Source organism: Eurytemora carolleeae, unplaced genomic scaffold, assembly GCF_000591075.1.
Source record: "Eurytemora carolleeae unplaced genomic scaffold, Eaff_2.0 scaffold49, whole genome shotgun sequence".
Lineage (NCBI taxonomy): Eukaryota > Metazoa > Arthropoda > Copepoda > Calanoida > Temoridae > Eurytemora > Eurytemora carolleeae.
In genome coordinates this window covers 68,152-92,999 of record NW_019396071.1, presented here as the reverse complement: position 1 = coordinate 92,999, position 24,848 = coordinate 68,152, and the positions used below count along the sequence as shown (strand labels likewise).

General features: G+C 32.6%; 1 protein-coding gene across 5 annotated transcripts in view; it reads right to left on the bottom strand.

Annotated features, from left to right (window-relative positions):
- Positions 1 to 23,305, bottom strand: part of LOC111712395 (uncharacterized) — a 32,226-nt gene extending 8,921 nt beyond the window's left edge. For 4 of the 5 annotated variants that reach the window (XM_023486996.1, XM_023487009.1, XM_023487017.1 and 1 more), the window contains exons 1-22: positions 19,677 to 20,294; positions 19,258 to 19,296; positions 18,397 to 18,475; positions 17,898 to 17,982; positions 16,166 to 16,230; positions 15,458 to 15,554; positions 14,551 to 14,614; positions 13,951 to 14,007; positions 12,873 to 12,948; positions 10,814 to 10,895; positions 10,537 to 10,589; positions 8,825 to 8,924; positions 8,483 to 8,549; positions 7,192 to 7,538; positions 5,321 to 5,426; positions 4,999 to 5,043; positions 4,231 to 4,434; positions 3,608 to 3,763; positions 2,942 to 3,090; positions 2,348 to 2,480; positions 1,793 to 1,881; positions 452 to 587 (exon numbers count right to left, since the gene is read on the bottom strand). In XM_023486996.1, coding sequence (XP_023342764.1) covers positions 452 to 587; positions 1,793 to 1,881; positions 2,348 to 2,480; positions 2,942 to 3,090; positions 3,608 to 3,763; positions 4,231 to 4,434; positions 4,999 to 5,043; positions 5,321 to 5,426; positions 7,192 to 7,538; positions 8,483 to 8,549; positions 8,825 to 8,924; positions 10,537 to 10,589; positions 10,814 to 10,895; positions 12,873 to 12,948; positions 13,951 to 14,007; positions 14,551 to 14,614; positions 15,458 to 15,554; positions 16,166 to 16,230; positions 17,898 to 17,982; positions 18,397 to 18,475; positions 19,258 to 19,296; positions 19,677 to 19,767 — 2,320 coding nt within the window. In that variant the 5' untranslated portion in view covers positions 19,768 to 20,294. Of the gene's footprint in view, positions 1 to 451; positions 588 to 1,792; positions 1,882 to 2,347; positions 2,481 to 2,941; positions 3,091 to 3,607; positions 3,764 to 4,230; positions 4,435 to 4,998; positions 5,044 to 5,320; positions 5,427 to 7,191; positions 7,539 to 8,482; positions 8,550 to 8,824; positions 8,925 to 10,536; positions 10,590 to 10,813; positions 10,896 to 12,872; positions 12,949 to 13,950; positions 14,008 to 14,550; positions 14,615 to 15,457; positions 15,555 to 16,165; positions 16,231 to 17,897; positions 17,983 to 18,396; positions 18,476 to 19,257; positions 19,297 to 19,676; positions 20,295 to 21,786; positions 21,882 to 23,248 lie in introns of those variants that run through there. The other variant, XM_023486989.1, reaches the window with a different exon arrangement.
- Between the last annotated feature and the right edge of the window lie 1,543 nt (positions 23,306 to 24,848).

The following is a 24,848-nucleotide window of genomic DNA, read 5'->3' as shown; positions in this document are numbered from 1 at the left end:
CCAAATTTTTTGTGGGTCATCTAGGGACTCCAGGGAAGGTTTATGAATCATCAAAATTTCAAATATTTGTCTCCATCAAAATTCGATCGTCATTAAATTTTTTAAAATTTTGAAAATCCGCGAAATTTTTTGTGAAAATCCGCGAATTATTTTTGTTTTGTTTTACGATGTACACAAAGAGAACATGTTCACAATATATTTAGAAGATGGGCGCGAAGCGCCCTCTAAGGCTAGTTCATTATAAAGTTTATTTAACAGTTTAAAAAATTAGAAATTGAAATGGATAGTCTAGGAAACATACTGTATTAATGTACTCTACAGAATATAATTTGTGAACATTTACATGATTTGTACACTTTGAACTCCCTTTCAGGCTGAAAGGGACTGAAAAAATTCATACCGAGAGATTCTTTTAATTCCTCTCTATATATTCTATTCTCTATGATTTGACCTGGAGGGGCTAAGCAACTAAGTCCTGATTTTATTGAATTCTTTCTTTCCGTATCTTGAAACCCAGACATCAGTGAACACTCCTTGCTAGTCTCGTTAAAGGACCAAGCATGACACGTTGTATTGATCCAGCAATGCTGAGAAAAAAACAGTGAAAAAATCAAATTACCCATCACTGAAGGCCATAATCTATATTAATCTATATATATATTTGGGTAGTCTGTCTGTTTGTATCCAGATCAAACAAAATTTCTTTGGTAACTCAAATGACCTCAAATGTAAATGATATACTATTAAAGGGAGTGACCGCGGCAATGTATGATAGTTGAACGGAGAATATAGTATTGTGTAAAGTATTTTATTAGGATTCATTCGAGACATATATAACTTTATAATGATGTACAATCACTGAGTTTGAGCGCAAAGTCCTCGTTCAAAATAATCCTTTTGGGGTTTCGTCTTGAGAATCGATTAAAAAAATTATTATATAACGACGACAAAAATTGTAACAAAAATTCTACAGTAAACCAAATATATGTTTAGGAATAGGGTGAGAAAATAAAAATTGATTCTTATTATCGAAAATAAGAAATCTTATTCAGTTATTTGTTTCTCTAAGAAATCTGCAAACAAATTCGTAAAGAATAAGAAATTAATTATAATGATAAAACATTGATTCTAATTAATAACTGATTCTAACATTGATTTATTGACAATTTATTTTTTGAGAAATATGTTCCTAAACATTCAATTAGTTTATTGACAATTTTTTTTACATTTTTTGTCATCGTTATTTAATAATTTGAAAAAAATCGATTCTCAAAACTTAACCTGCACCCAAATGGACGATTTTGAACGTGAATTTTGCGCTCAAACTCATTAATTATAAATTAATTCAAGCGTTTTATATGTCTCAAATGAATCCTAAAAAATTTCTCTACAATACTAAATATTTACTTTCGAGCAGGTTCTATCTGTTTCTAAATATTTACCTCCGAGCAGGTTCTGTCTAATTCTAAATATTTACCTCCGAGTAGTTTCTATCTGTTTCTAAATATTTACCTCCGATCAGGTTCTATCTAATTCTAAATATTTACCTACAAACAGGTTCTATCTGATTCAAAATATTTACCTCCGAGCAGGTTCTATTTGTTTTTAAATATTTACCTCAGAGCAGGTTCTATCTGATTCTAAATATTTACCTACTAGCAGGTTCTATCTGATTCTAAATATTTATCTCCGAGCAGCTTCTATCTTATTCTAAATATTTACCTCCGAGCAGGTTCTATCTGATTCTAAATATTTACCTCCGAGCAGGTTCTTTCTATTTCTAAATATTTACCTCCGAGCAGCTTCTATCTGATTCTAAATCTGGAACTTTTGAAGAATCAATCTTTCCAATCAGATCTATGTTATCATTAGAGCAATCATCTGCAATACATAAATTTGTTTCATATACTGCATATATAAATAAGACCATTACTATTAATAAATACAATGATTGCTCGCCGCAATCTTTACTTTTCTAATACTTATATATTTTCATCTTGTGATGTCGTAACCTTTCATTTGTTTAATTACGAATTTTACAAGATCTAAACTTTAAGCTTAAATTATCAAAGGTTTACACCATCAGTTTAAAAACATATATGGATTTGAAAATTTGAGTTCATGTCTAGAAGATGAAAAAGTTTTCCTTGTAAAACAGACTGTTGCTATTTCCAATTAAGAATTATGTTAGATCAAATAGTCAAAGTGTGAAATATCAAGAGTTTTCACTTAAAGATTAAACAAAGAAAAGTAATTGAAAAGTTCAAAAGTAGAATTTGTGGCGAGTAATAATAAATCTTTTATAAAAAAAGTACCAACTATTGAGACCTATATATATATATATTACCTAAATTCAACGAGAGCATTCTGAAACTCTCAAGTCCTAGTCGCGAAGAATCTTGAGGTCTTTTTGCGGTCAACTTCAAATATCGAAATTTTGCACCAGACAAAATGCCTTTTATCAAACCCATCTTGCAGTTCTAAAACATTTTCATGATTAACTAGATATTAAGAATCAAGTTAAGGATTAAGTTAAGGATCAGATTGAGAATTAAGTCAGAATCAGATTAAGGATCAAATTAGGGATAAAGTTAATGATTAAATTAAGGATCAAGGTAAGGATCAGATTAAGGATCAAATTAGGGATAAAGTTAATGATTAAATAAAGGATCAAGGTAAGAATCAGATAAAAGATCAAATTAGAGATAAAGTTAATGATTGAATTAAGGATCAAGGTAAGGATCAGATTAATGATCAAATTAGGGATAAAGTTAATGATTAAATAAAGGATCAAGGTAAGGATCAGATTAAGGATCAAATTAGGGATAAAGTTAATGATTAAATTAAGGATCAAGGTAAGGATCAGATTAAGGATCAAATTCCCTTTTCATATCTCTGTGTCAGTAAGATCTATTTCACACACACTTTTGATGATGCTTACCTCTGTCTCTGTGTCTGTAAGATCTATATTCCCCATATCCGTCCAAGTTCTCAGATCAGTAGACAGCTCAAAATTAACTTTGAAGGGTCCTGGAGCTTCCTTAATTATCTTCATAATAATGTTTCCAACGTTTCTTTGACACGAATAATCTAAATTAAAGTTCTTACAAACAAAAAAGAGACTGATTACATTAAGATAATTGTAATTTCAGTACATTGGTAGGTGATTATATCAATACAATGAAAACGACTTCAATTTCAATTTTTATTTATATCAAGCTGTTGAACGGCATGGATACACATAAAAATTAAAACAAATTGAGCTGTCAATAAAAAAAGCTTTCTTTTTATTACTTGTATTAACTTTTAATTCGAAAAAAAGCTCGTGAACAATCAAAACCTAAATAAAAAATCGTCTTCATTGTATTGATATAATCGCCTACCACTGTACTAAAATTACAATCTTAGTCTTATCAAATAACTCTGAGAGGAAATTACGCCCTCAGTCACAAAACATCAATTTGAAATCCATTTTAAATCTCTGAGGCAAAAACGTGGTGGTTTATCATAACACTAAGTAGTGTATCTCATTGAAATATCAAAGGTTCCACTATGATTGAACATTTAACATTTGAGGAGAGTAATTTGTTTCTTTACAAAATTTTACCCAGAACAAAATACGGATCTACGGTTGAAGTCTGTGGTGCAAGCCAATACTCTGGAGCCTGACAGCTTGATACAAAGAGAAAATTTTTCGCTTGATTAGACAACCCTTCTTCTTCCAGACTCTTGATGATATAAGGATCAGCAGGAGTACAGCCAGCTAACATTAATTCAATATAGTATATTTATCGAGTAGAAGGTTTGTTTAAAATACAATTTAAAGGGTGAGTAATCGTAATTTCAAGTGACCCTCCATTGATAGAGTGGCATATCCGATTCACAAAGAGATCCTTAAAAACTTTCTCGCATTACAGGGAGTGTTCGCGAAAATGAAAGGGGGGTATAGGCTTACGGCGAAAAATAATCGCCTTTGATAACTACTAATTTTACTCCTATCTGTTGCGTCTATAAGGAGAAAGTTGTTAAAAACGACTTATACTGAAGAACGTAGCGCACTTTGTACAAAACTGTCTGATTCAGGATTTTCTAGAAATTTTACTTTACAAAACAATCTGTTGACCAACCCCTTGAACACCGCGTAAAATTAAAATAGAATTTTTCTCTAAAAGCCTAACACTCTAAACAAAATCAAAAATTAAACGAAAGCGCAACACTGCAGAAACTTACCTTGTTTTATACAAAATACTGCCCCACTTGTAAGCTTGTAATCATTACCAAGAATATAGGAAGTAAATTCCTTGTAAAGAATACAAGATTTTTTATTTTGATCGTTCTCCCGATCCTCGAATGTCCAGTGTGTGCAACCAATCTTAGATTCACATTCCCTCTGACAATCTGTCCATGCTTTACTACAATCCAGTTCTTTAGTTTCTAGGAAGAAAGAATTTACGTAATTGCTCAAAAAGTTTTGAGACATTATCGGGATTGTTAATATTCATTTTCAGGTCAATTATGTCATTAGAAAAGCAAGGCACAAATGACAGGACGAAAGTTTTAGCCTTTTTGTACGTACTTTTAAACATATAAGATGAAAAAATGCGTAATTAAAAGATAAAATCAAAAAAATGTTAGGAACATCACGAAAAGAAAGTGTTCCAAATTGGAAACCCATTTTTTAATGTAGCAAAAAAGGTAAAAATATGGACATATAAATATATAAAGAGTGATAACCAGAAAACAATGGAATATGAAGACGAGATTATAGCAATGCTTAAGTGCATTTGATGTTGTTACAGAGCAAATAGTTTGGCTTGACACTAATTAAGTGAAATGGGTCTATTTACACTGCCCCATTGCTGTGGTTCGTGCTCATTTGACTTTTTATAGTTATAACTTGATTCTTAAAGCCGTCTTCCTATTCCAAAGTTTTCTGGTTATCACTGTATATCACTGTATATATACATAAATATATTAAAATTTATTGTTTCCATATACCTATTACTGTTCCATCGACTGAACCAGTAATTTTACACGTGACACCTAAAGGATCCAAATTGTAGATACTAAATAGATTTGATAAGATTCTTCCCATATAAATAGAGGCTTATTCAGGAGGGGGGGGGGGGGGGGGCTAGGGGGCTTAGTCCCCCTGGACCAAGGAATTTTTATGTTTTTTAAAAATGGTTTTAAGGACCCAACAGGTGCTGAGTATCCCCTGGAGAGAAAAAAATTAAGCCTCCCCTGGACAAATTCCTGAATACGCCCCTGTTTATAAAGATTTGGGAAAAGTTTCAAAATTATAGCAGAACATATTTACGTTTCTGGCAAACAGCTGATACTGAAGTCCCATCCACCTGCGTTGCAGTACACAGAACAACCTTTAATTCTCCTTTAAACATGACTACACAGGAGTTTTCTTTAACCTGCAACAACAAAATTACGGATTTTTATTCTTCGCGCTATTAATAGGTTTGAGATTTAAAATTTTTTGATTAAAAATATAAATAATGTAATTGAAAAAACAGAAAATAAAAAAATTATAGAAACAAAATTAGTTGCGAGAGTAGAATAAAATGATAAAGGAAGATACATTTATGTTGGGACAATTTATATAAAAAAACCTACCGCAATGTCATGTAACCTCTTTTGCATAAATAGGCCATTGATAGATACAAAGCTTGATACAAAGCTTAATACAAAAATAGTCATAAAGCTTGATACAAAGATAGATACAAAGCTTAATACAAAGATTTGTACAAAGCTTAATACAAAGATTTGTACAAAGCTTAAATAGTAATAAAGCTTGATACAAAGATAAATACAAAGCTTAATACAAAAATAGTCATAAAGCTTGATACAAAGATAGATACAAAGCTTAATACAAAGATTTGTACAAAGCTTGATACAAAAATAGTAATAAAGCTTGATACAAAGATAGATACAAAGCTTGATACAAAGATTTGTACAAAGCTTAATACAAAAATAGCCATAAAGCTTGATACAAAGATGAATACAAAGCTTGATACAAAAATAGATACAAAGCTTGATTCAAAGATAAATACAAAGCTTGATACAAAGATTTGTACAAAGCTTAATACAAAAATAGTCATAAAGCTTGATACAAAGATAGATACAAAGCTTAATACAAATATTTGTACAAAGCTTAATACAAAAATAGTAATAAAGCTTGATACAAAGATAGATACAAAGCTTGATACAAAGATTTGTACAAAGCTTGATACAAAAATTGATACAAAGCTTGATACAAAGATAAATACAAAGCTTGATACAAAAATAGATACAAAGCTTGATTCAAAGATAGATACAAAGCATGATACAATAGTAGATACAAAGCTTAAAGCAAAGATAGATACAAGGATAGTAACAAATCTAGATACAAAACTTGATACAAAGATAGATACACACCTTGATACAAAAATAGCCACAAAGCTTGAAATAAAAATAGATCAAAAACTTGATTCAAAGATAGATACAAAGCTTGATGCAATAGTAGATACAAAGCTTAAAGCAAAGATGATTCAAGGATAGATACAAAGCTTTGTACAAAACTAGATACAAAGCTCGATAGAAAGATCAATACAAAGCTAAATACAAGGATACATGCAAAGCTTGATACAAAGATAGATACAAATCTTGAAACAAGGAGACATATGCAAATCTTGATACAAAGATAGCTAGATATAAAGCTTGATACAAAGATAGCTAGATACAAAGCTTTGTACAAAACTAGATACAAAGCTCGATAGAAAGATCAATACAAAGCTAAATACAAAGATAGATCCAAAACTTGATACTAAGATAGATACAAAGCTTGATACAAAGATAGACACAAAGCTTGATACAAAGATAGATACAAAGCTTGATACAAAGGTAGATCCAAAACTTGATACTAAGATAGATACAAAACTTGATACAAAGATATATACAAAGCTTGATACAAATGTAGATCCAAAACTTGATACAAAGATAGATACAAAGCTTAATACAAAGATAGATCCAAAACTTGATACTAAGATAGATACAAAACTTGATACTAAGATAGATACAAAGCTTTATACAAATGTAGATCCAAAACTTTATACAAAGATAGATACAAAGCTTGATACAAGAATACATGAAAAAAGGAAAAAAAGAAAAGAAGATAAATCCAAACTGCAGAATATTTACCGGATCTTGTTTCCAAAGAGGATCATTTAGCTCTGGTTTCAAGTAGGCGCCATCAGAGTTCCAAATAAACCGCCTTTGCTTTACATCCGCCTTCAGATCAATCCAAAATGGAGTTTCAGATTTGACTTTTAAAATAGAATCGATAGTGGCGCCATTTCCGCTAGGTCTTAGTTCGATGGTATTTCCTTCTACGTAATCACAAATCTGCTCAGCTGATTTAAAATCACATCCAGAACCACACACAGCATCCACATGATGGTAGCAGAAGTTATCAATATCAGACACTTTTTCAGCACAATGGAGAGAGGACATCTTTTTCACTGTGGTAGCATTTATAATTGGGACCGCTAAACATTTTATTTATTCAAATACAAACAGTCTAAAATCAACTTCAGCTAAGGGTGATTCTTTTTAATAAAAAATTTCACATCCTTTTTGCACCAGAAAAAAATTGTAAGTTACATATATAACAGAAAAATATCTTAAAATCAAAACTCATTCAGCATTTAACAATTTAGAAAAAAAACAGATGATCGAAAGGGGAGGTCGATTTGTCTGATTATTAATATTTTGAAATTGTTTTATTTAAGGCTAAAAAACTATTTTTTATATTTATATGATTTTCTTAATTCTCATGGAATTTATCCTTTCTGAACTCAATGTTTGACGACGGCAATTTTATACTTTTGATTTAATTTGATAAATTTTTTTAAATTTGATTTTCTTCAAAAAGCAAAATACATACATAAATTTGAAATTATTTTTATGCAAATTTTCAAATATTTTAAAAAAATGTATCTAAAATGCAATGTGGATTTCCAGAAAGTTACCCGGATAGTTTAACATAGGCCTTACTTCAATAACTAAAGGGGACTGCAGTATTGAGTGATTGTCTGGTGAACCCTTTAACCTGGCCTTTGTCTGATCAATGATATACCCATGCTCATCTATTTCTCTCAAAAATATTATCATGGATATATGCTATAGAAAAAATGAAAAAATTGTCAGAATTCAACGTGTTATCTGACGGAAAAACGACAATATCTTTCCCCTTTTTACTAAGATTTAAAAAAGGTTTAAAAGGTATGAAGCATGCAACTCATAGGGTTACAATTAAATCTAGTGTTCACAACATAATATCAAATCTTAAATATCTTGACTTAATTGTTTTTATTTTAAACTTGAATTCTACAATTATGAATAAACTCTTGTTAACTAAAACTAATAGGTCATGCAAATTTTGCAAGACATATTTAATTATCAATTCAATCAAGAAATGTAAATAATATACCTTCACACAGCACTTGCTGCTTATCAGAGTAAAATTCCTTTTTATCACAACCAATTTTCCATACATTCTAGACAAAACAAGCAAGTTCAGAGGTTTAAGCCCTTCTGCGACGCACAAGCATACACAATTTGTTCTTTGCCACCAAGGGCATAGTGTTAGTAATTTTCTGAAAATACCCTCCCCCCCCNCCCCCCCCCCCATAGAATTGAGAGTATGCCTCCGTTCCCTTGTTTTCTGATTAAAAACTTCAACTACTTTCCAAATCTAGAGTTAATGACAAATGAGTTTAAGCCTGAAAAGGCATGTGTGTCTGAAGTAAAAACTGTATTATTCATGACTTACCAAGCTTGAACTTGAATAGCGAATCCGAATAATTAAACAGGTATCCGATGGATTTGTCATATCAATCTCTAGATCGGTTACCCGGGTTGTATCCTCAATCCTTCACAGTTGAAATTATAATAAATAAATTATAATAAAACATTCTATGATAAAACATGGTTTGAGTAGTTGATATTAATTGTGAACTCTGATAAGCTGAACGCAGATGAGCTTCAGTTTGGTTTTTAGAAGCTAGCCAGTACAACAATGTGCAGCTGGGGGTCAACTCTGTAGTGGATTATTACAACAGAGCTGGTAGAGCAGTTTATGCTTGTGCAATGGATCTGAGTAAGGCATTTGATCTTGTGTCATGGGAAGTGCTCTTCACAGAGTTATTGGAGAGGGGTGTTTCACCTCTAGCATTAAGGTGTTTATTTACTTAAGCCAAACATGTAATGTTAGATGGGTAATGCTTTCTCAAATACCTTCAATGGAATCAGACAAGGAGCAGTTTTTTCCCCTGTGTTATTTTGTATATAGTAAATACATTGACAAAGTTATCAAGTTATTACGCTATTCAACTATTGGATGCCATTGGATTGACAATGTAATAAAAACAACCATATACCACTGTAAAACCAAACCAAACATTGTTTTAAAAATCATTAAAAACTCCCCAAAAAAATTTGATTCAATGACCATATTTTCAATAAAAAACAAGCTATTTTCATTTCAAAAATTCATTCCCTTAACCAAGAATTTTACTTTAACAGTCCTGATGTTATTTAGAAACTGTGTACTATTTATTTTTATAGTTTTTATGGATCTAGTATTTGGGACTTGAGTTCCCAATGTGTTTTAAAATTGTATACAGCATAATGCTGCTCTAAGCATGGAAAGTTCCGGTTTTACAAGAACTTTTAAATACAAGAACAAATAACTTATTTGTTGAAAGATTCGATGATTACGTAATAACTGAAATGATAAATATGTTATGTAATGAGTACTGATCAATGTCACCTATTTGTGCATAAATTTGCAAATTTGTTTTTCTTTTGTACAACTATATTTTCAAAATATCTAAACAAATTTAAACCATACACCATTTATATATGTATGTATATCTTTGTGTGGTAATAAATCTTTATAATATAATAATATTATAATAATAGTATAATTGGTAAACCCTAATCCTGCTGACTTTGACTTTTTCTAAATATTTTTTTTCTAAATCTATGAAAAAAATTAAAATTGTTGATGACTGACTGAGGGTCCAGGCCTACTGCCTGAAATAGGCCTGTTTCCATGACATACATTCTAGGATATAATAACATATGAAGAACGTATAAGCAAACTGCTTTTGCAAACTTTTTGCATAATTTTCGCAACATTTTTCAAAAAAAGTTTCTTTATTTAAGAATGTTTCATCATTTTTGAAATAGTCAGGTTAGATGCTTTCCAGAAATGTAAACTTATGTATGTATGCCATATGTGTATGGAATATTGTGCAAAAAAGTGAAAAAATTGTATTATTTGTCATATTTATCTTTAAAACTACGGATTTGACCCTCCCCCCTCCCCTGGCCTAGTTTTGAGGAACCATGCAGGGATAGGGTTGAAGGGACTGTAAGTGTACTTTAATGTGACCTTAATTGATAAATTTTGACCAAACAAAAAAATTTTAAATAATTTTTTTTTCGTTTCAAAGAAAAAAAATAGTAAAATTTACTCACAAAAACGCTTGTTCTGTGTCATTGTATTTTATCCCTAGCCACCAAAAATGTTCCTGAATTAAATAATAAACAGCTTTTTTTAGAGGTAGATTATACTTAAAAAAATATTTCGATTTTTGAACAATAAAATTTTTAGAATTTTTTAGCCTCTGCCTAGCCCCAGGGTACCCATGGGTTCCCTAAAAAAATTTCAGCCCATTCAGTCTAGCGGTTTGGCCGGCTTTAGGGAACATATATAGGAATGTCTTGTTTTATTCTATGGATTATAAAGACTTACCTTATATTTGTCCTGTTTTTTCAGCCAGTCCTCAAGAACAGGCAAACTATCCTTTGATACCACTGGCAGAACTCCGTTTTCACTAGAAGAAAACAGTAATAACCAATAAATTGTAGAATGATTGTTGTCTTCTTCCTTTTGTCTGTTTATCGCCGTGAATTTTTAATTTACTTTGTATTTTTGTCTACAATTTCATAGATACACTGTATTTAAAGCAAAAACATACCAACTTTTTAGCAGCATGTCTAATAAGAATAATGAGCAAATAATATGAATAAAACTAGAAAAGTTAAAAAAAAATCTAACATTAATTTATGTCAAGAATAATAGAATGCCATTAAAGAAAAATTAAAAGCTACAGATAGAGAGGTGTGCAAAGCGAGTAAACACCATAATAATCACCTAAACAATTCAAGGAGAAAAATTGGAATTAAAGTCTCTTACATTTCCGTTTCCCATCCACATCATATAATTGAGGATATAATACAAGAATTTTTCCACAGGGTTTTCCCCATATATTTTTTCCATTGACTTTCTAGCATAGATTTTCATCTAACCTGCATCAGCTTATTAACTACAGAAAGTTAAGATAGTATTTCATTAAAGATTAAAACAATATATATTTTATTCTATATTTTATATGTTATATATCTCATTCCTTGTTGATTTTAAATTGTACCATTATAATTGTGTAGGAATAAATAGAATAAATACATGTGAAACAGTTCAACCCTTTATACCTTGGGAGCTAAACACTCCGGCATACCTTATACATGCCCGGAACAGTCAAATGTGGAGGTACGGAAGGGGAAATAGTGGTGGCTCATGGCTGCCGGAAGAGAAAAAAAGCTAATATGTGGCACGGAAGGGGAAATAGTGATGGCTCATGGCCGCCTGCCTTCCCCCGCTCGTGGTAGTAGCAAATACTCCAGGGAGGCCCTAGAGGATCGATGTGGAGATGGGTTTTGTGTGTACAGCCATTGAACACGAGTCAGTCAACCCAAAGGTATAGCGGAAGCATTGTTCAATGGAGCAGTGTTCTATGTTTGTTCAGATAGAGTCGCGTCCACAGCGGAGAGGGGATTAGGTTCTCATTCCTGGTGGTAACACAAACAGAGCTTGTGAAGCCCGCCTGAACTCTTGGAAGAGTAGTCTTTTCTGCATAAGTAAGCAAGGCCCTAGAATTTCTTAAAGCAGAGAATGGGTTTTGGTTTGGCAAGAGCACAGCTGTTCTTGCTGTGTCCATGGGCGTCAGGCAGGACCTTGAAAATCAAGCTCGTACCCATATCCAAAGCAGGTCTTCCAGGTAAACAGCCTCTGGTTGATAGAATAATGTAGGTTTAAAGAGTTTTGTCAAATTTCCTTATTATATACATTGTAAACATTTGACTTTACCTATGATGCTTCAAGGATTTGGGTGTGGTCTTTCAAAATTGGCAGTATTTGAATTTCTGCAATCAACGTGCAAAATTGAGCTTTTTGCCCTATTCGATAGTCCAGGCCCAGNGGGGGGGGGGAGTTATGCTTATGTAATGGTTTCTAGTTTTAAAAAGGTTTATGTTTACAATAATCACAATGGCTAAATAAAAATTTAATCTGACAAATATGTACAAGTTCATCATTTAGTATTTTAATGGAAAATTACTTAATACACTTAATCTTAGCATCATCTAAATTGATACTTGCTTTTTACACTTATTCTTAGCATCATCATAATTGATAGTTACTTTTTACACTTATTCTAAGCATCTTCATAATTGAAACTTACTATTTAAACTTATTCTGAGCATCTTCATAATTGATACACTTACTTTTTAAACTTATTCTTATCATCATCTTAATTGATACTTACTTTTTACACTTATTATTATCATCATCATGATTGATATTTACTTTTTAAACTTATTCTGAGCATCTTAATAATTGATACACTTACTTTTTACACTTATTCTAACCATCTTCTTAATTGATACTTACTTTTTCAACTTATTCTTGGCATCTTCATAATTTATATTTACTTTTTACACTTATTCTTAGCATCTTTATAATTGATACTTACTACTTTTTACAATTTTTCTTAGCATCATCATAATTCTGCTTATCTTCTCCAGGAATAAGATAACAGGTTTTCCCAGCTGTCAATCATTGGAATTAAATGGATTGATTTTTATAATTTTTTTTTAAATCTGTAAACTTTTTTACCTTTTTTTAAAAATATTTTAGGTGACCGGAAATTATTTTTGAAAAAAAATTGGAAAAACCTTATAAAATGTCATCCGCAGGACCAGATTTAATAAAAAGCGAGATGTAAGCTGAATCAAGCAGACTCTTCAAGCTGAAGAGAAGTGGTCGAACCACGCGTTTACGCAGTTGATTCATATCATGTATTAGAATGATATTTAAAAATGGGGGGGAATGATATTGGTAGAAAATATACAACCCTTGATATGATTCATATCATGTGGAGGGGGGGGGGGGTCATACGCAAAAACTTTACATTCAATTTCAGGAAAGTTTCATCAAACTTTGTTAAAGATATGTTTAAATATTAATTATCAAAATATAGCCTTTGAGAAAAAGCACCATTGCTATACAAGCAGTAAGTTTTAGTGCGCTGATGCTTAACCTTTTTTTATTCTTTTGATATCCATAACAACAGAGACACTGGAAAATATTTTGTGTTCTACCAATTGACTTGATTGTTGCATGCAAAAAGAATCTTTTTTTTATTTATACAGATAAGTAAGCCAGCTACAGATCCAGTTTTACGCTATTATTGCGAATATTGCGAATGGAGCCCCTTGGGCGTGGGGGGGGGGGGAGAAAACAATCTCTATCTATTAAAATGTAAACACATGCAAATCTTGATGTTACAAATTATTTACGAAAAACCTGAATACTAATTATGTCCAACTAGGTTTTCAAACATGTAAATGAAAATGTTTATTTTTGGCGACTCCTGTTAATGGACAGGGTGTACGTCTACGTCTACGTCTACGTCTACGTCTACGTCTACGTCTACGTCTACGTCTACGTCTACGTCTACGTCTACGTCTACGTCTACATCTACGTCTACGTCTACGTCTACAGTATCTAAGAGAAAGGAAGGGGGGGGGGTTCTTCCAATGAATTTGTTCCTATTTCATAATTTTTGGGGCATACTGTATTTGTGACAACAGAACCAGTGACTATTCCTGAAAATAGAATTTCTCTTTTAGAATAGGAGAATGAAGGAGCATGAGTTTTCTGTAAATATATTTGAATTCATGCAGATGCAAAGTTGTATATAGGACAAGCTTTTTAATATTTCATTTCTTATAGCCTTGAAATTTGTTTAGTAAAAACCTCCAATGTTGAATAACTACAAGTAATACACCAGACAGCTATTTTTTCAAGAGCAGGTTTCCCCCCGTTTTACTTATTTAATCTTCTTCAATGTTGATAAATGTTGATAATTTATATAAAAACGACTTGTGAACCACTAATGGTTTTAATCTGGTTCACACTGTTTCAAACTGGTTGAATATGGTTCAAACTTGTTTGAGGCAGTATTCAAGAGGGGGGGGGGAAGGTAGTGGCCAGGCCTACAATGGAAGAAAAAAGGCATAAAACTGGAAATTAGAGAAGTACATTTTCTTTTATTTAATCCTAATTTTTATTTCATGCAAAGGAAAAAGGTAACCCCCCCCCCCCCACCTCCAATTTAAACAATACTCTCATAGTTTAAACTGTTTTACCTTGACAAAGCTGGTATTCGACTAAATTTTCCTCCTTTGTATTTTCACACGGTATGTTGGTAACCTAAAAAATACATATTGAAGATTTTATAAAATATCCAAATTTCATCATACCATTAATATATTCCGTTCTACTATATTTTCCATCTTACATCATGTTTCCTACAAACCCTGTATTCTTGAAGCAAAAATTGAGGCCTATTGTAATTAACGTCGTACCTAGTTCTTATAGTAAATAACCTGTAATAATTATGCAAATCCTGTATTGTGATTAACCTATTCCATGTACGTAGATATATATAACTCTTTCATACCCATATTGTGATTGTTTAAATGCATTTTATATAAATAATTGCGCTGTTAATGACCCAATTCTAATTTAAGAAATACACATCAGTTGATAGAATAACTCCGTACTGTTTACTGCGAGAGAGTAAACCTGCAACCCTTGTGTCCCTTTGTGACATTTAAAGCGGATTAGTAACTGGATTTTGATAGCTACGCTTGTGTCCCTGTGTGGCATTTAGAGCCTGGGATTCAGTCCTGGTTGAGTTTGATAGAGGACGGATTGTACCTGGATGGATATGTTTTAAGAAACTTGTTATGGAGTAGGTGTTTACTGCATTCTGTCTCCTGTATCTTTTATCTACAGGGTTATCCACAATAGATGAGAATGTAAAGACGACCGGAAACTCTGAAGATATGACAATTTTAAGGTAAAATTAAGTTTCCTGTCTTAAAGATAATCCATTTATGGCGTGTTTAATAATTTTGCAATGAAATAAACAAGTTTACGATGTAGTCTGCAGGGAATCATGAATGCTTAAATTCCGTTAAGTCTTCTCTGAAGTCCCATCCTTTGTGGGTAACCCTGTATGATTTCTGTATCATGTATCCTGTATCCTACCTTCCAATCGACTGTAGAAAGAATAAGACAAGTTCCCTCTACAGGATGACGACTCTCAAAATACGATAAACTTGATTCCTCTCCAGTCTTCTCAGATCTGGAATTGATTTTAACCGTAATTCCTATAGCGTTGGCGGATATATCAAAAATGTATCACAGTTCTTCAATATTTTTAATATTTCCCCCATATCGAGATTCTCTTAGACAACTATTTCAATTGATATCCAATATGGATTGTGCAAAAGTCGCTATTTTAGTTGATCTTACAGTCATCTCGCCCCCTCTTTATAGTTTTTGAGTCAAGGGATATGTGACCCCCCCCCGCATCATGATCTAATTTCACCCCATCTAGGGTTTTGTACACCAAATCCAAAAACTTGAATTTTCACTCCCTTAAAAAACGATCCTTTAGGTGATGAAAATACAATTCATGATTACCGCGATAGGACTTTACAATCATTTGAATTGTCGATACAAAATGCTATTAACTTGTAAAAAGAATTTTCTAGCCCAGAGGCCGAATTTAAAGAATCAGAGCCGTGTCTCAAATTGAGACGCGGCTCAAACATTGTTGGTGCCACTTGAAATTGTATTCAATGTTTCTAGATTTGAGCCGGCGCTCAATTGGAACCGGTTTTTGGCGGTTTAAAATTTTTTAAATGGATTTTTCAAATGGATTGACCTGAGAAAATAATAAAATAAACTTACATGAACTGACTTTTTTGAGCATCCCACTTTACTCCGAGCCAGAACATCTTCTGAGTTGTTGTTCCCTACAGTAAGCTTTGATTGGAAGGTATAAAAATAGAGCATCACAAGCAAGGTACTAATGCAAGGAAAGTTAGATGAAGTCGCTTATACTCTGCGTACATATTGAAACTATATCTCTCTGGGCGGAATTTGTAAACAAGAGTAGATGCGATCAGTGTTTGTTTAGTATCCGAGGAGGTTAAAGGCATTTAATTTTGATAATTTTGAAAATTCACATAATAGGGTCCTATGACCAGAATATTTCATAGATTATTTTTGTGAAAATGGGTTCCATGTCAGGCTGTGACATCCGTCTTGTATTTACTTTTTCGCCCAAAGACACTGCAGTACAAAAAATGCATGCATACACCTCTGAAATAACTTTCCTTTTATTAGTACCTTGATCACAAGATGTTTACAGATAGTACAATTCATAGTTCATTCTCCTTATTTAAAGGATACGTTCCCTCATGATTAACTTCTAACTTTCTAAGAAGCTAAACTAACTCAATGTTACAACTTAAAGGGACTATAAGCTTTATTTAAATTGATCCTCCATGAAAAGATGGCAATGTCCAATTTACAACGGTACCCTTGAAACCAGATCAAGTATGAATTAAATATTAATGTTTTTGTTTCTTTAAACTGTTTATTTCTATTTGTGGTTTCTCTGCGAAAGTGACTTGCTCATTTCTTGTTTAAAGTAAGCAATGGAGAAACTCACAGAAATAAACACGTTTCGAGTCAGAAAATCTATGGTATTTTTTGATCAAGATTTAGGTTTCTGGTTTACAGTTGTAAATCGGTACCATTTGCACATGGAGGATCACTTGAACTTACGCTTACAGTCAAACAGATCCGTATAATACTTTCCGTCACAATCGTCAAGTTTCTGCCAGAAAAGTCGGATTTAATGTAAATTTCGTCAATTTAAAGTATTTGCCATTTACTTAAAATCATAATGACGGAAAATGCTTCAAACGTAGTTACAAACATGCATCATTCTACGTAAGATTGTATGACTTGCAATTCTAATAGTAGTACAGGGTTATACCTACAAAAGATGAGACTATAAAGATGACATGAAACTCTATAACAAATCTGAAAATTCCATGGTAAATTAGGTCTTCTGCCTTAATTATAACATTCTTATGGCTTATCAACGATTAGGCTTAGAAAGAAACAGGTTTACACTACAGTTGCTGGGAATAATAAATATAAGGAAACAAAAAGTATGGATAGTCGCCTCGGAAGTCTTATCCTTGGAGGGTAATCCTGTGCATCATTCTAAAATATGTTGCAAATTGCGTATTTTAAATATCTGTACTTTTATAAGAGATTAAGAAAAAGTCCAAGAAAATTGATTAATGAATAATGATTAGAAAAAAACTTTATCCTGAGCTGGGAATTGGATAGTTTTGATCCCGATCTCTTAATCTGAATATTCTATGTGGACACTTCAAATTCATGCTCAACCCGCTCGTTTTCTCTCTTTTTAGATATCCCATAGTAGATTCCGAGTTTTCTCATTAAATGGCGAGCAAAATAATTTCCCAGCTTCTTATTGGCTTTTCAAAATTCTTTATACTATTGGTTTAATATTATACACTTTTCTGGAGATTAATAAACGGAGGAAATCAAGCAGCATTGATTTCAATATTCACAATTATACAGTTTTCAGCTATGTAACCTGATGTTTAGTTTTTAACCATTCTACTAGAGATGGTAAATCTGTATCCTTGATGTGAGCCAGGTATCCATTCTCTTCAGCATCACTAAACAATAATTTGAAATGATTTAAAAAAAAGAATTTTTGGCATTTTTCTCCGATACATTCTCTGGCTCCGGTGGATATTTTTTTTTGAAAACTTTTCAATGAAATGTTCTCTGAAAAGACCCAATTATGATGGTCATATTTCTGTAGGTTAAAATTTTGCTTGAATTAAGTTATTGGTCAAAATGTTACTAAAACTCAATTCCTTTAACAAATATTTCATGTTCCCAATAAATGCCAAAAATGAATTAACTACTTGGGTATTTTTGTGTAGGACCTGGAATGCAGTACATGGGTTAATATGATCTTAAAATTCAATCCTTTCATTTTGGAAATTGATCAAGAAAAAAAGAAAAAAAACTTGTATAAAAAAGTGTGCTATTAAGCAAATTAAAACCTACAAATTCAAACTTACGTGTTACACTGTTTAATTGTTTGGTCATAATTTCTAGAGGTTTGGAACGATGTCGTCATAAAGCACTTCGTTCCTCCCACTAATAATTTATTTTCATAATAAGATAAGAACTTTTCTTCATTTTTTGGTGTTGTGGGTGGGTCTAGTGTAATCATTAATAGACAAAATTGCTTTGTAAAGCTAGGTATTCATGGTGAAATAAAGAGGTTAGGTACTTCCCCAAAAGATTTCCCCCAAGATGGAAACTTCTCAAGGGTATTTTCCCAAGTGGCAACTTTCCAAATTTGAAATTTTCCCAAGCGGCAGCTTCCCAAGTCTGTCCTAGCCGCAGCTTTCGGCCCCAAGCTTGTTCTAGCCGCGGTGCTCAGCCCCTATCCCATCCTAGCCGTGGCGCTCGGCCCCCATTGCAGCCTGCGGCGCCTCAGAGAACCTAACCTAACCTTTGGGAAGTTGCCGCTTGGGAAATTGCACATTTGGTAAGTTGCCACTTGGGAAGTCCCCCTTGGGAAAATGCCTTTGGGAAAGTACCTAACACCTAAATAAAACATATATAAGACTAGGGGGATAGAACTAAAAGAATTTGAGCTAAGTCGCTGATCAACCTACCGCTGGTTCAAATCTTGAATCACCGATTCCTGAGGATTTGAATCGATGATTGAGGATTTAACCGGAGGAAGGTAATTCAGCGACCTCTCTAATTCATTTAATGAGGTCCTGGAATTGAAAAAATTATTAGCTTTCGTAAATTCAATTTTAAAAAGTTGAAACATTGTAAATACACTGTGAAACTGTGCGTAGACAATAAAACGAATTTTAATAGACTTTTTTATGATTGATTCATGATTTTATAAAAATAATTTCCTAGTTCATATTTTGACGAGCACTTCATAATCATTACACCTAAATAAAATGTTTAATTTTTTCGCGCATTATCAAAATTTTACAAAAATAAAAACTTTTAAGCACAATTTTTTTAAATGAATAAATGATTAGGATTTTGTAAATAAAAAGAATCCACTTATCAAATATTCGAAAATATCAATTTTGACAAATGAAAGTGGGATAAACGGTGAAGGTATATAATGTGTGGCCACTATGATACAATAACTCCCGCATATCTTTATCCTTCCTCCATATCTTTCCGCTGTTAAATTAATCGTTTTATTCTATTAATTTTTATCTACTTTATTCTACTTGTACCTACATTCTTAGTTATGTCGATTAAAATCAAAATAGCATTTAGATAAAATAAAAAAGGAATGAAGTCCTGTTTTTTCTACCTGCATGTGCTGGTTCAGGTTTCCAAGAAAGAACTAGAAGCAGAAGAAGGAGAACCATCTCTCTTGGTCCAAGGTTAACCAGGGTAACCATTTTTACCCCTGGAGTCCTGGGAACCCAAGTTACATCAAGGATTCAAATATACCCGTAGACTCAGACTCAATGTGTCAATACTAGAGTCATACTTCTTTTTAAGGACAATTTTAATGTAATAAAAAAATGGATGAAATTAAAATTCTTTAGAAAATCATTTTTAATCTACAACCAGACCTTTTTTTGCCAAAAATAATAAAATTCTGTATCTATCCATATTTTGTCTTAGAAAATGATCACTATTATTTCTAATTGTTTTGAAGATATAAACAGGATAAAACTTCACCTTAAAAAGGGAGTGTTGCGAAAAATAAAAGGGGTTAAAGGCTTACGGCGAAAAATAATCGCTTTTGATCGATGCTAATCTTACTTCCATATGTTGCGTCTGTTTGGAGAAAATTATTAAAAAACGACTTGTACCGAATAACGTATGAGTCGGACGTAGAGTCTATACAAATTGAGAAAGTTGCAACAAACAACTCGGATCGAAAAAAAATCTATTTCATATCAAACAAATCATTTAGATATTAAAACCTATAGTCATCGATTATTTTTAGACGCATTCATATAAAGTTGATATTTCATAATATTTTTTATTTGTTTTAGATACAATTCACTGAAAACAGCGATTTTTTCCCTGTCTCTGCCATCACGTGGAATCATTAAGAGCATCAAGAGCATAGACACCTGGCGGTCAAACTAATCGGCGTTTTAAGTACATTGTATATAAAAGAGATACAAATATTATGAAATATCAACTGTATACGAATTTGTCGAAAAATAATCGATGACTGTAAGTTGTAATATCTAAATGATTTGATTGATATTAAATTGATTTTTACGATCCGAGTCCTTTGTTGCAACTTTCTCAATTTGTAAAAGACTACGTTTCTATACAAGTCCTTTTTAACAATTTTCTCCTTATAGACGCAACATATAGAAGTAAGATTACTAGTCATAATAAGCGATTATATTTCGCCGTAAGCCTATACCCCCCTTTCATTTTTCACGAACACTCCCTTTAACTACAAGTTTATCTACCCTGGAGTATAAATAAAAAATGTCTCACAAAATGTTTTACAAAAAAGCTTTTCATTTGGATACAATTGACAAATGCTGTAATTATTTTAATATTGTATGAATCTCATGAATCAAGTTCGCTTGTGAAGTTGTTTAAGCACAAGATGGTACAGCAGAGTTCAGAACAGTACAGTATGTACAGAAGAGCACAGAAGAGTACAATATGTACACATGAGTACAGAACTGTACACTATGTACAGAAGAGTACAGAACTGTACAATATGTATTGAAGAGTACCGAACAGTACACTACAGGGTGGCCGAAAAAAAACAGGGATTTGGGGGTTTCAGCCCTTTTTTAGTTTTAAAAAGACCCAAAAATGTTCCCCAGCAGATAGTTTTTAATTTTAGACGGGGTCGTTTAATTAACTTTTAGTCGTCCGATCTTTCCGTTTGGTGTAAAACCATGTCCAATAATCGAAAATCTCTCCGTTAACTTCAGCTAAAAAATATTAAGAAATAAAAAATTCATTTATATAGATCCGAACCCACTTCGATTTTAATTATGGGCTTTTGGAATCCAAGGTGTTCCACGTGGTCATAATCCGGAACCTAAAACCTAAAAGAAAGGTTGCAGCAGTCCCGGCCCAGGGTTGCAAACAGCTTTGATGAACCTTACACATAGACCATTTTTAGAATGGCATCAAATTGGGGACTCTTCAAGAAATAATATAAAATATAACACAAGAAAAATCTAAGTGGGTTCAGATTTATTATTATGAATTTTTTTATTTCTTAAGTAATATTTGTTAGCTGAAGTTAACGGAGAGATTTTCGTTATATTATTGGACATAGTTTTTAAACCAAACAGAAAGATCGGACGACGACAAGTTAATTAAACGACCCTTTCTAAAATTAAAAACTATGCACTGAACCACAATTAAGTTTTTTTAAAACGAAAAAAGGGCAGAAAACCCCATTTCCCTGTTTTTTGGGCCACCCTGTATGCACAGATGAGCACAGAACTGTATACTATATACAGAAGAGTACAGTACGGTAGAGTACACCAAAGTACTCGGATGTTTTCCACAAGGCCTACAACAAAATAATAAATAATGTTTTCAGTATACGGTGGGAACTTTAAAATTGCGGAATAAGAAGACGACTATAGGACTCAATTTATGATTTTAATTAGTGAATGAACATAAAACACAGCAATTTTGAAGTAAAAACACAAATCCATTTTACCTAATAACTTGTTTTTTTTAGTTACTGGTAAAACTAATTGCTTTATAACAACGCGCGATAAATACATAAATTATTGTTAATAAAATGGAAAAAATGTGCAAGAAATCTAGTTTTTTTTTGAGAACTGCAGCCTTTAATTAATATTGGGGTAAAAAGGAACTGAGTCTTTGCCACAAACTAAAATTTTCCAATCCCTATATCTGTGCAACCTAATAGTATAAGCCTATGAATGATATTTTAAACTTTATTATTATTTGATCCACCCGAATCCATAGTTTGAAATATCTAAGTCTACCACATTGGAATGCAAAGATATAGGGATTAGAAGATCAGAATCTGTGGCAAAGACTCAATTCCTTTGTGTACTTTTGACAAGTACTTTGAAATAATCCCTGACATTTTAAGAAGTTAACACCTCCTCTCTCTGAGAAAAAGTCTGCAAAAAGCTTGAGTTTTTTAAGGACTAGGACCGACCCATGTATAATTTTTAGGAGAAGGAATGGAAACCTTGTAGTTTCCAGATGATTTGAGAGAATGGGTTTACACTCTATGCTTATGGTGGATGTCAAAGTATACCATAGTCAACATGAATAGGTTCAAACCACTTGCTAAAGGTGAGAGTCAAGTGTACTAGAAACATCGAGAATGGGTTTGCTACTGGTGGACGTCAAAGTCTACCACAGTCAACAAGAACGGGTTCAAACCACTTGCTAATGAAGGATGTCAAAGTCTACTTCAGTCAACAAAAATAGGTTTAAATTCTTTGCTAATGGTGGATGTCAAGTCTACTAGAAACATCGAGAATGGGTTTAGACCTTTTATTAAGGCTGGAAAAGTCTGTATGCAGTTAGAATATGTGAGTTAAGAACTAAATAATTGCTTATGTTCATTCATTTTTATTTTTATAAAATTTGATATTTTACTGAATCAACATGTTTAATCGCAAATTGCAATGCATATATTCCTGAAAATGGTTTTATTAAGTAATCTGTCAAGAATACTTTGAAACAGAATGTTCATGAAATTAGAGAATGAATATGTAGAATTCTTTTATTTGACTTGTTTAAAGATTTTTGATTGTTATGTTTTGTAAAGTATCTACACCAATAATAATTTTGATGGGATGGAGTAGGGAATGGAGAGAGGGGGGGTTACCATACATATTTGTAAGTTTCAAAAATATATTCTGCTGATAAAAAGAATATGCATATTACCTAGCAGGTTGAGATGTTATGATTGACTAAAAGTAACGTTGATAACGTTTACATGGTTTCAACTTTCAAATAGTCAAGGAAGGAAAGTTACTACATTTAACGCAATACAGGGTGACTTAATCAGTCAAAAAATTAATAAACTTTGATTTTTTTATGGTCATTATTTCGAAACGTTCACTTTACAAAGCATTTTTGCAAAAAATATTGATTCAAAATCTGTCAAACAAACCTTTTGAAAGAAAACAATAGTAGACTGTATACAGGCTTTTTTACAGTCTTGATGAAAATAAATGATTTTTGATAAAATTCCATGATTTTTTTTTTCTTCATATAAGAGCATTTAAAAAATGGTATTAACAAAAAGCTTTTGCATAACTCAACTCTAATCAATTTTGAAACGATATATTCACAATAGAATTGAAAATCAGCGGGGCGTAAACAAGAATTTTTCCGAGAAGCCTTAAACTTTTTTTGTCAAAAGTTTTTCGTCTCTGGACTTGAATTGTTTTGTGTTAGATTTGTTATTTGATTTGATATGTTTTATACATCTCGTTAAATTTATCAATTCTTTCCTAATTTGATGTTTTATTTTAGATTTGTTGTGTATATGCTAGGACAGTTTGAAGGTGGGGGAGAAGGTGTGACAGGATGGAAAAGGTTTGATGGGAGAGAGAAGGTATAGGGAGGGAGAAGGTATAGGGAGGGAGAATCCATAATGGGAGGGAGAAGGTGTACTGGGACTGGGAGGGAGAAGATGTAAGATGTAAGAAGTAGGTGTGGTGGGAAGAAGAGGGTATGATGGGAGGCAGAAGGATTGATGGCTGAGAGAAGGTGTAATGGAAGGGAGAAGGTATGATGGGGAGAGAAGTTGTAATGGAAGGGAGAAGGTATGATCGGAGGTAGAAGGTGTAATGGAAGGAGATCGTGTGATGGGAAGAAGAGGGTAAGATGGGAGGCAGACGATATGATGGGAAAGAGAAGGTGTAATGGAAGGGAGAAGGTATGATGGGAGGTAGAAGGTATAATGGGAGGTAGAAAGAGTAATGGGAGGGATAAGGTGTGATTGGAGGGGGAAGGTATGATAGGATTGAGAAGGTGTAATGGGAAGGCGAAGGTGTAATGGGAAAGAGAAGGTGTAATGGGAGGGAGAAGGTGTAATGGGAGAGAGAAGGTGTAATGGGAGGGATAAGGTATAATGGGAGGGAGAAGGTGATATGGGAGTGAAAGGTGGAATGGGAGGGAGAAGGTGTAACGGGAGTGAGATGGTGTAATGGGAAAGAGAAGGTGTATCAGGTGTGATGGAAAAATAAATTGATAACTGTTAAGAGTTCACCCTGTAATATTACTCCAGCCGTAATTGTACAAAATAGAATAGAATCAAATATTAATGTGATATATTATTATTATTAAGCCGGTGTCACATGAACAGAGATCCGAGGCTAATACATTTTAATCTTTGCATGGCGAAGTAATAATTTTTTTAATTTTCTCATTAAAATACCCTGAAATATAAAAAGTTTACGAACATCGGCAGGTGCAGTACAACACTACGTTTACATTGAGCAAAGACCCAAAATGAGTATATAAATTATAATTAACG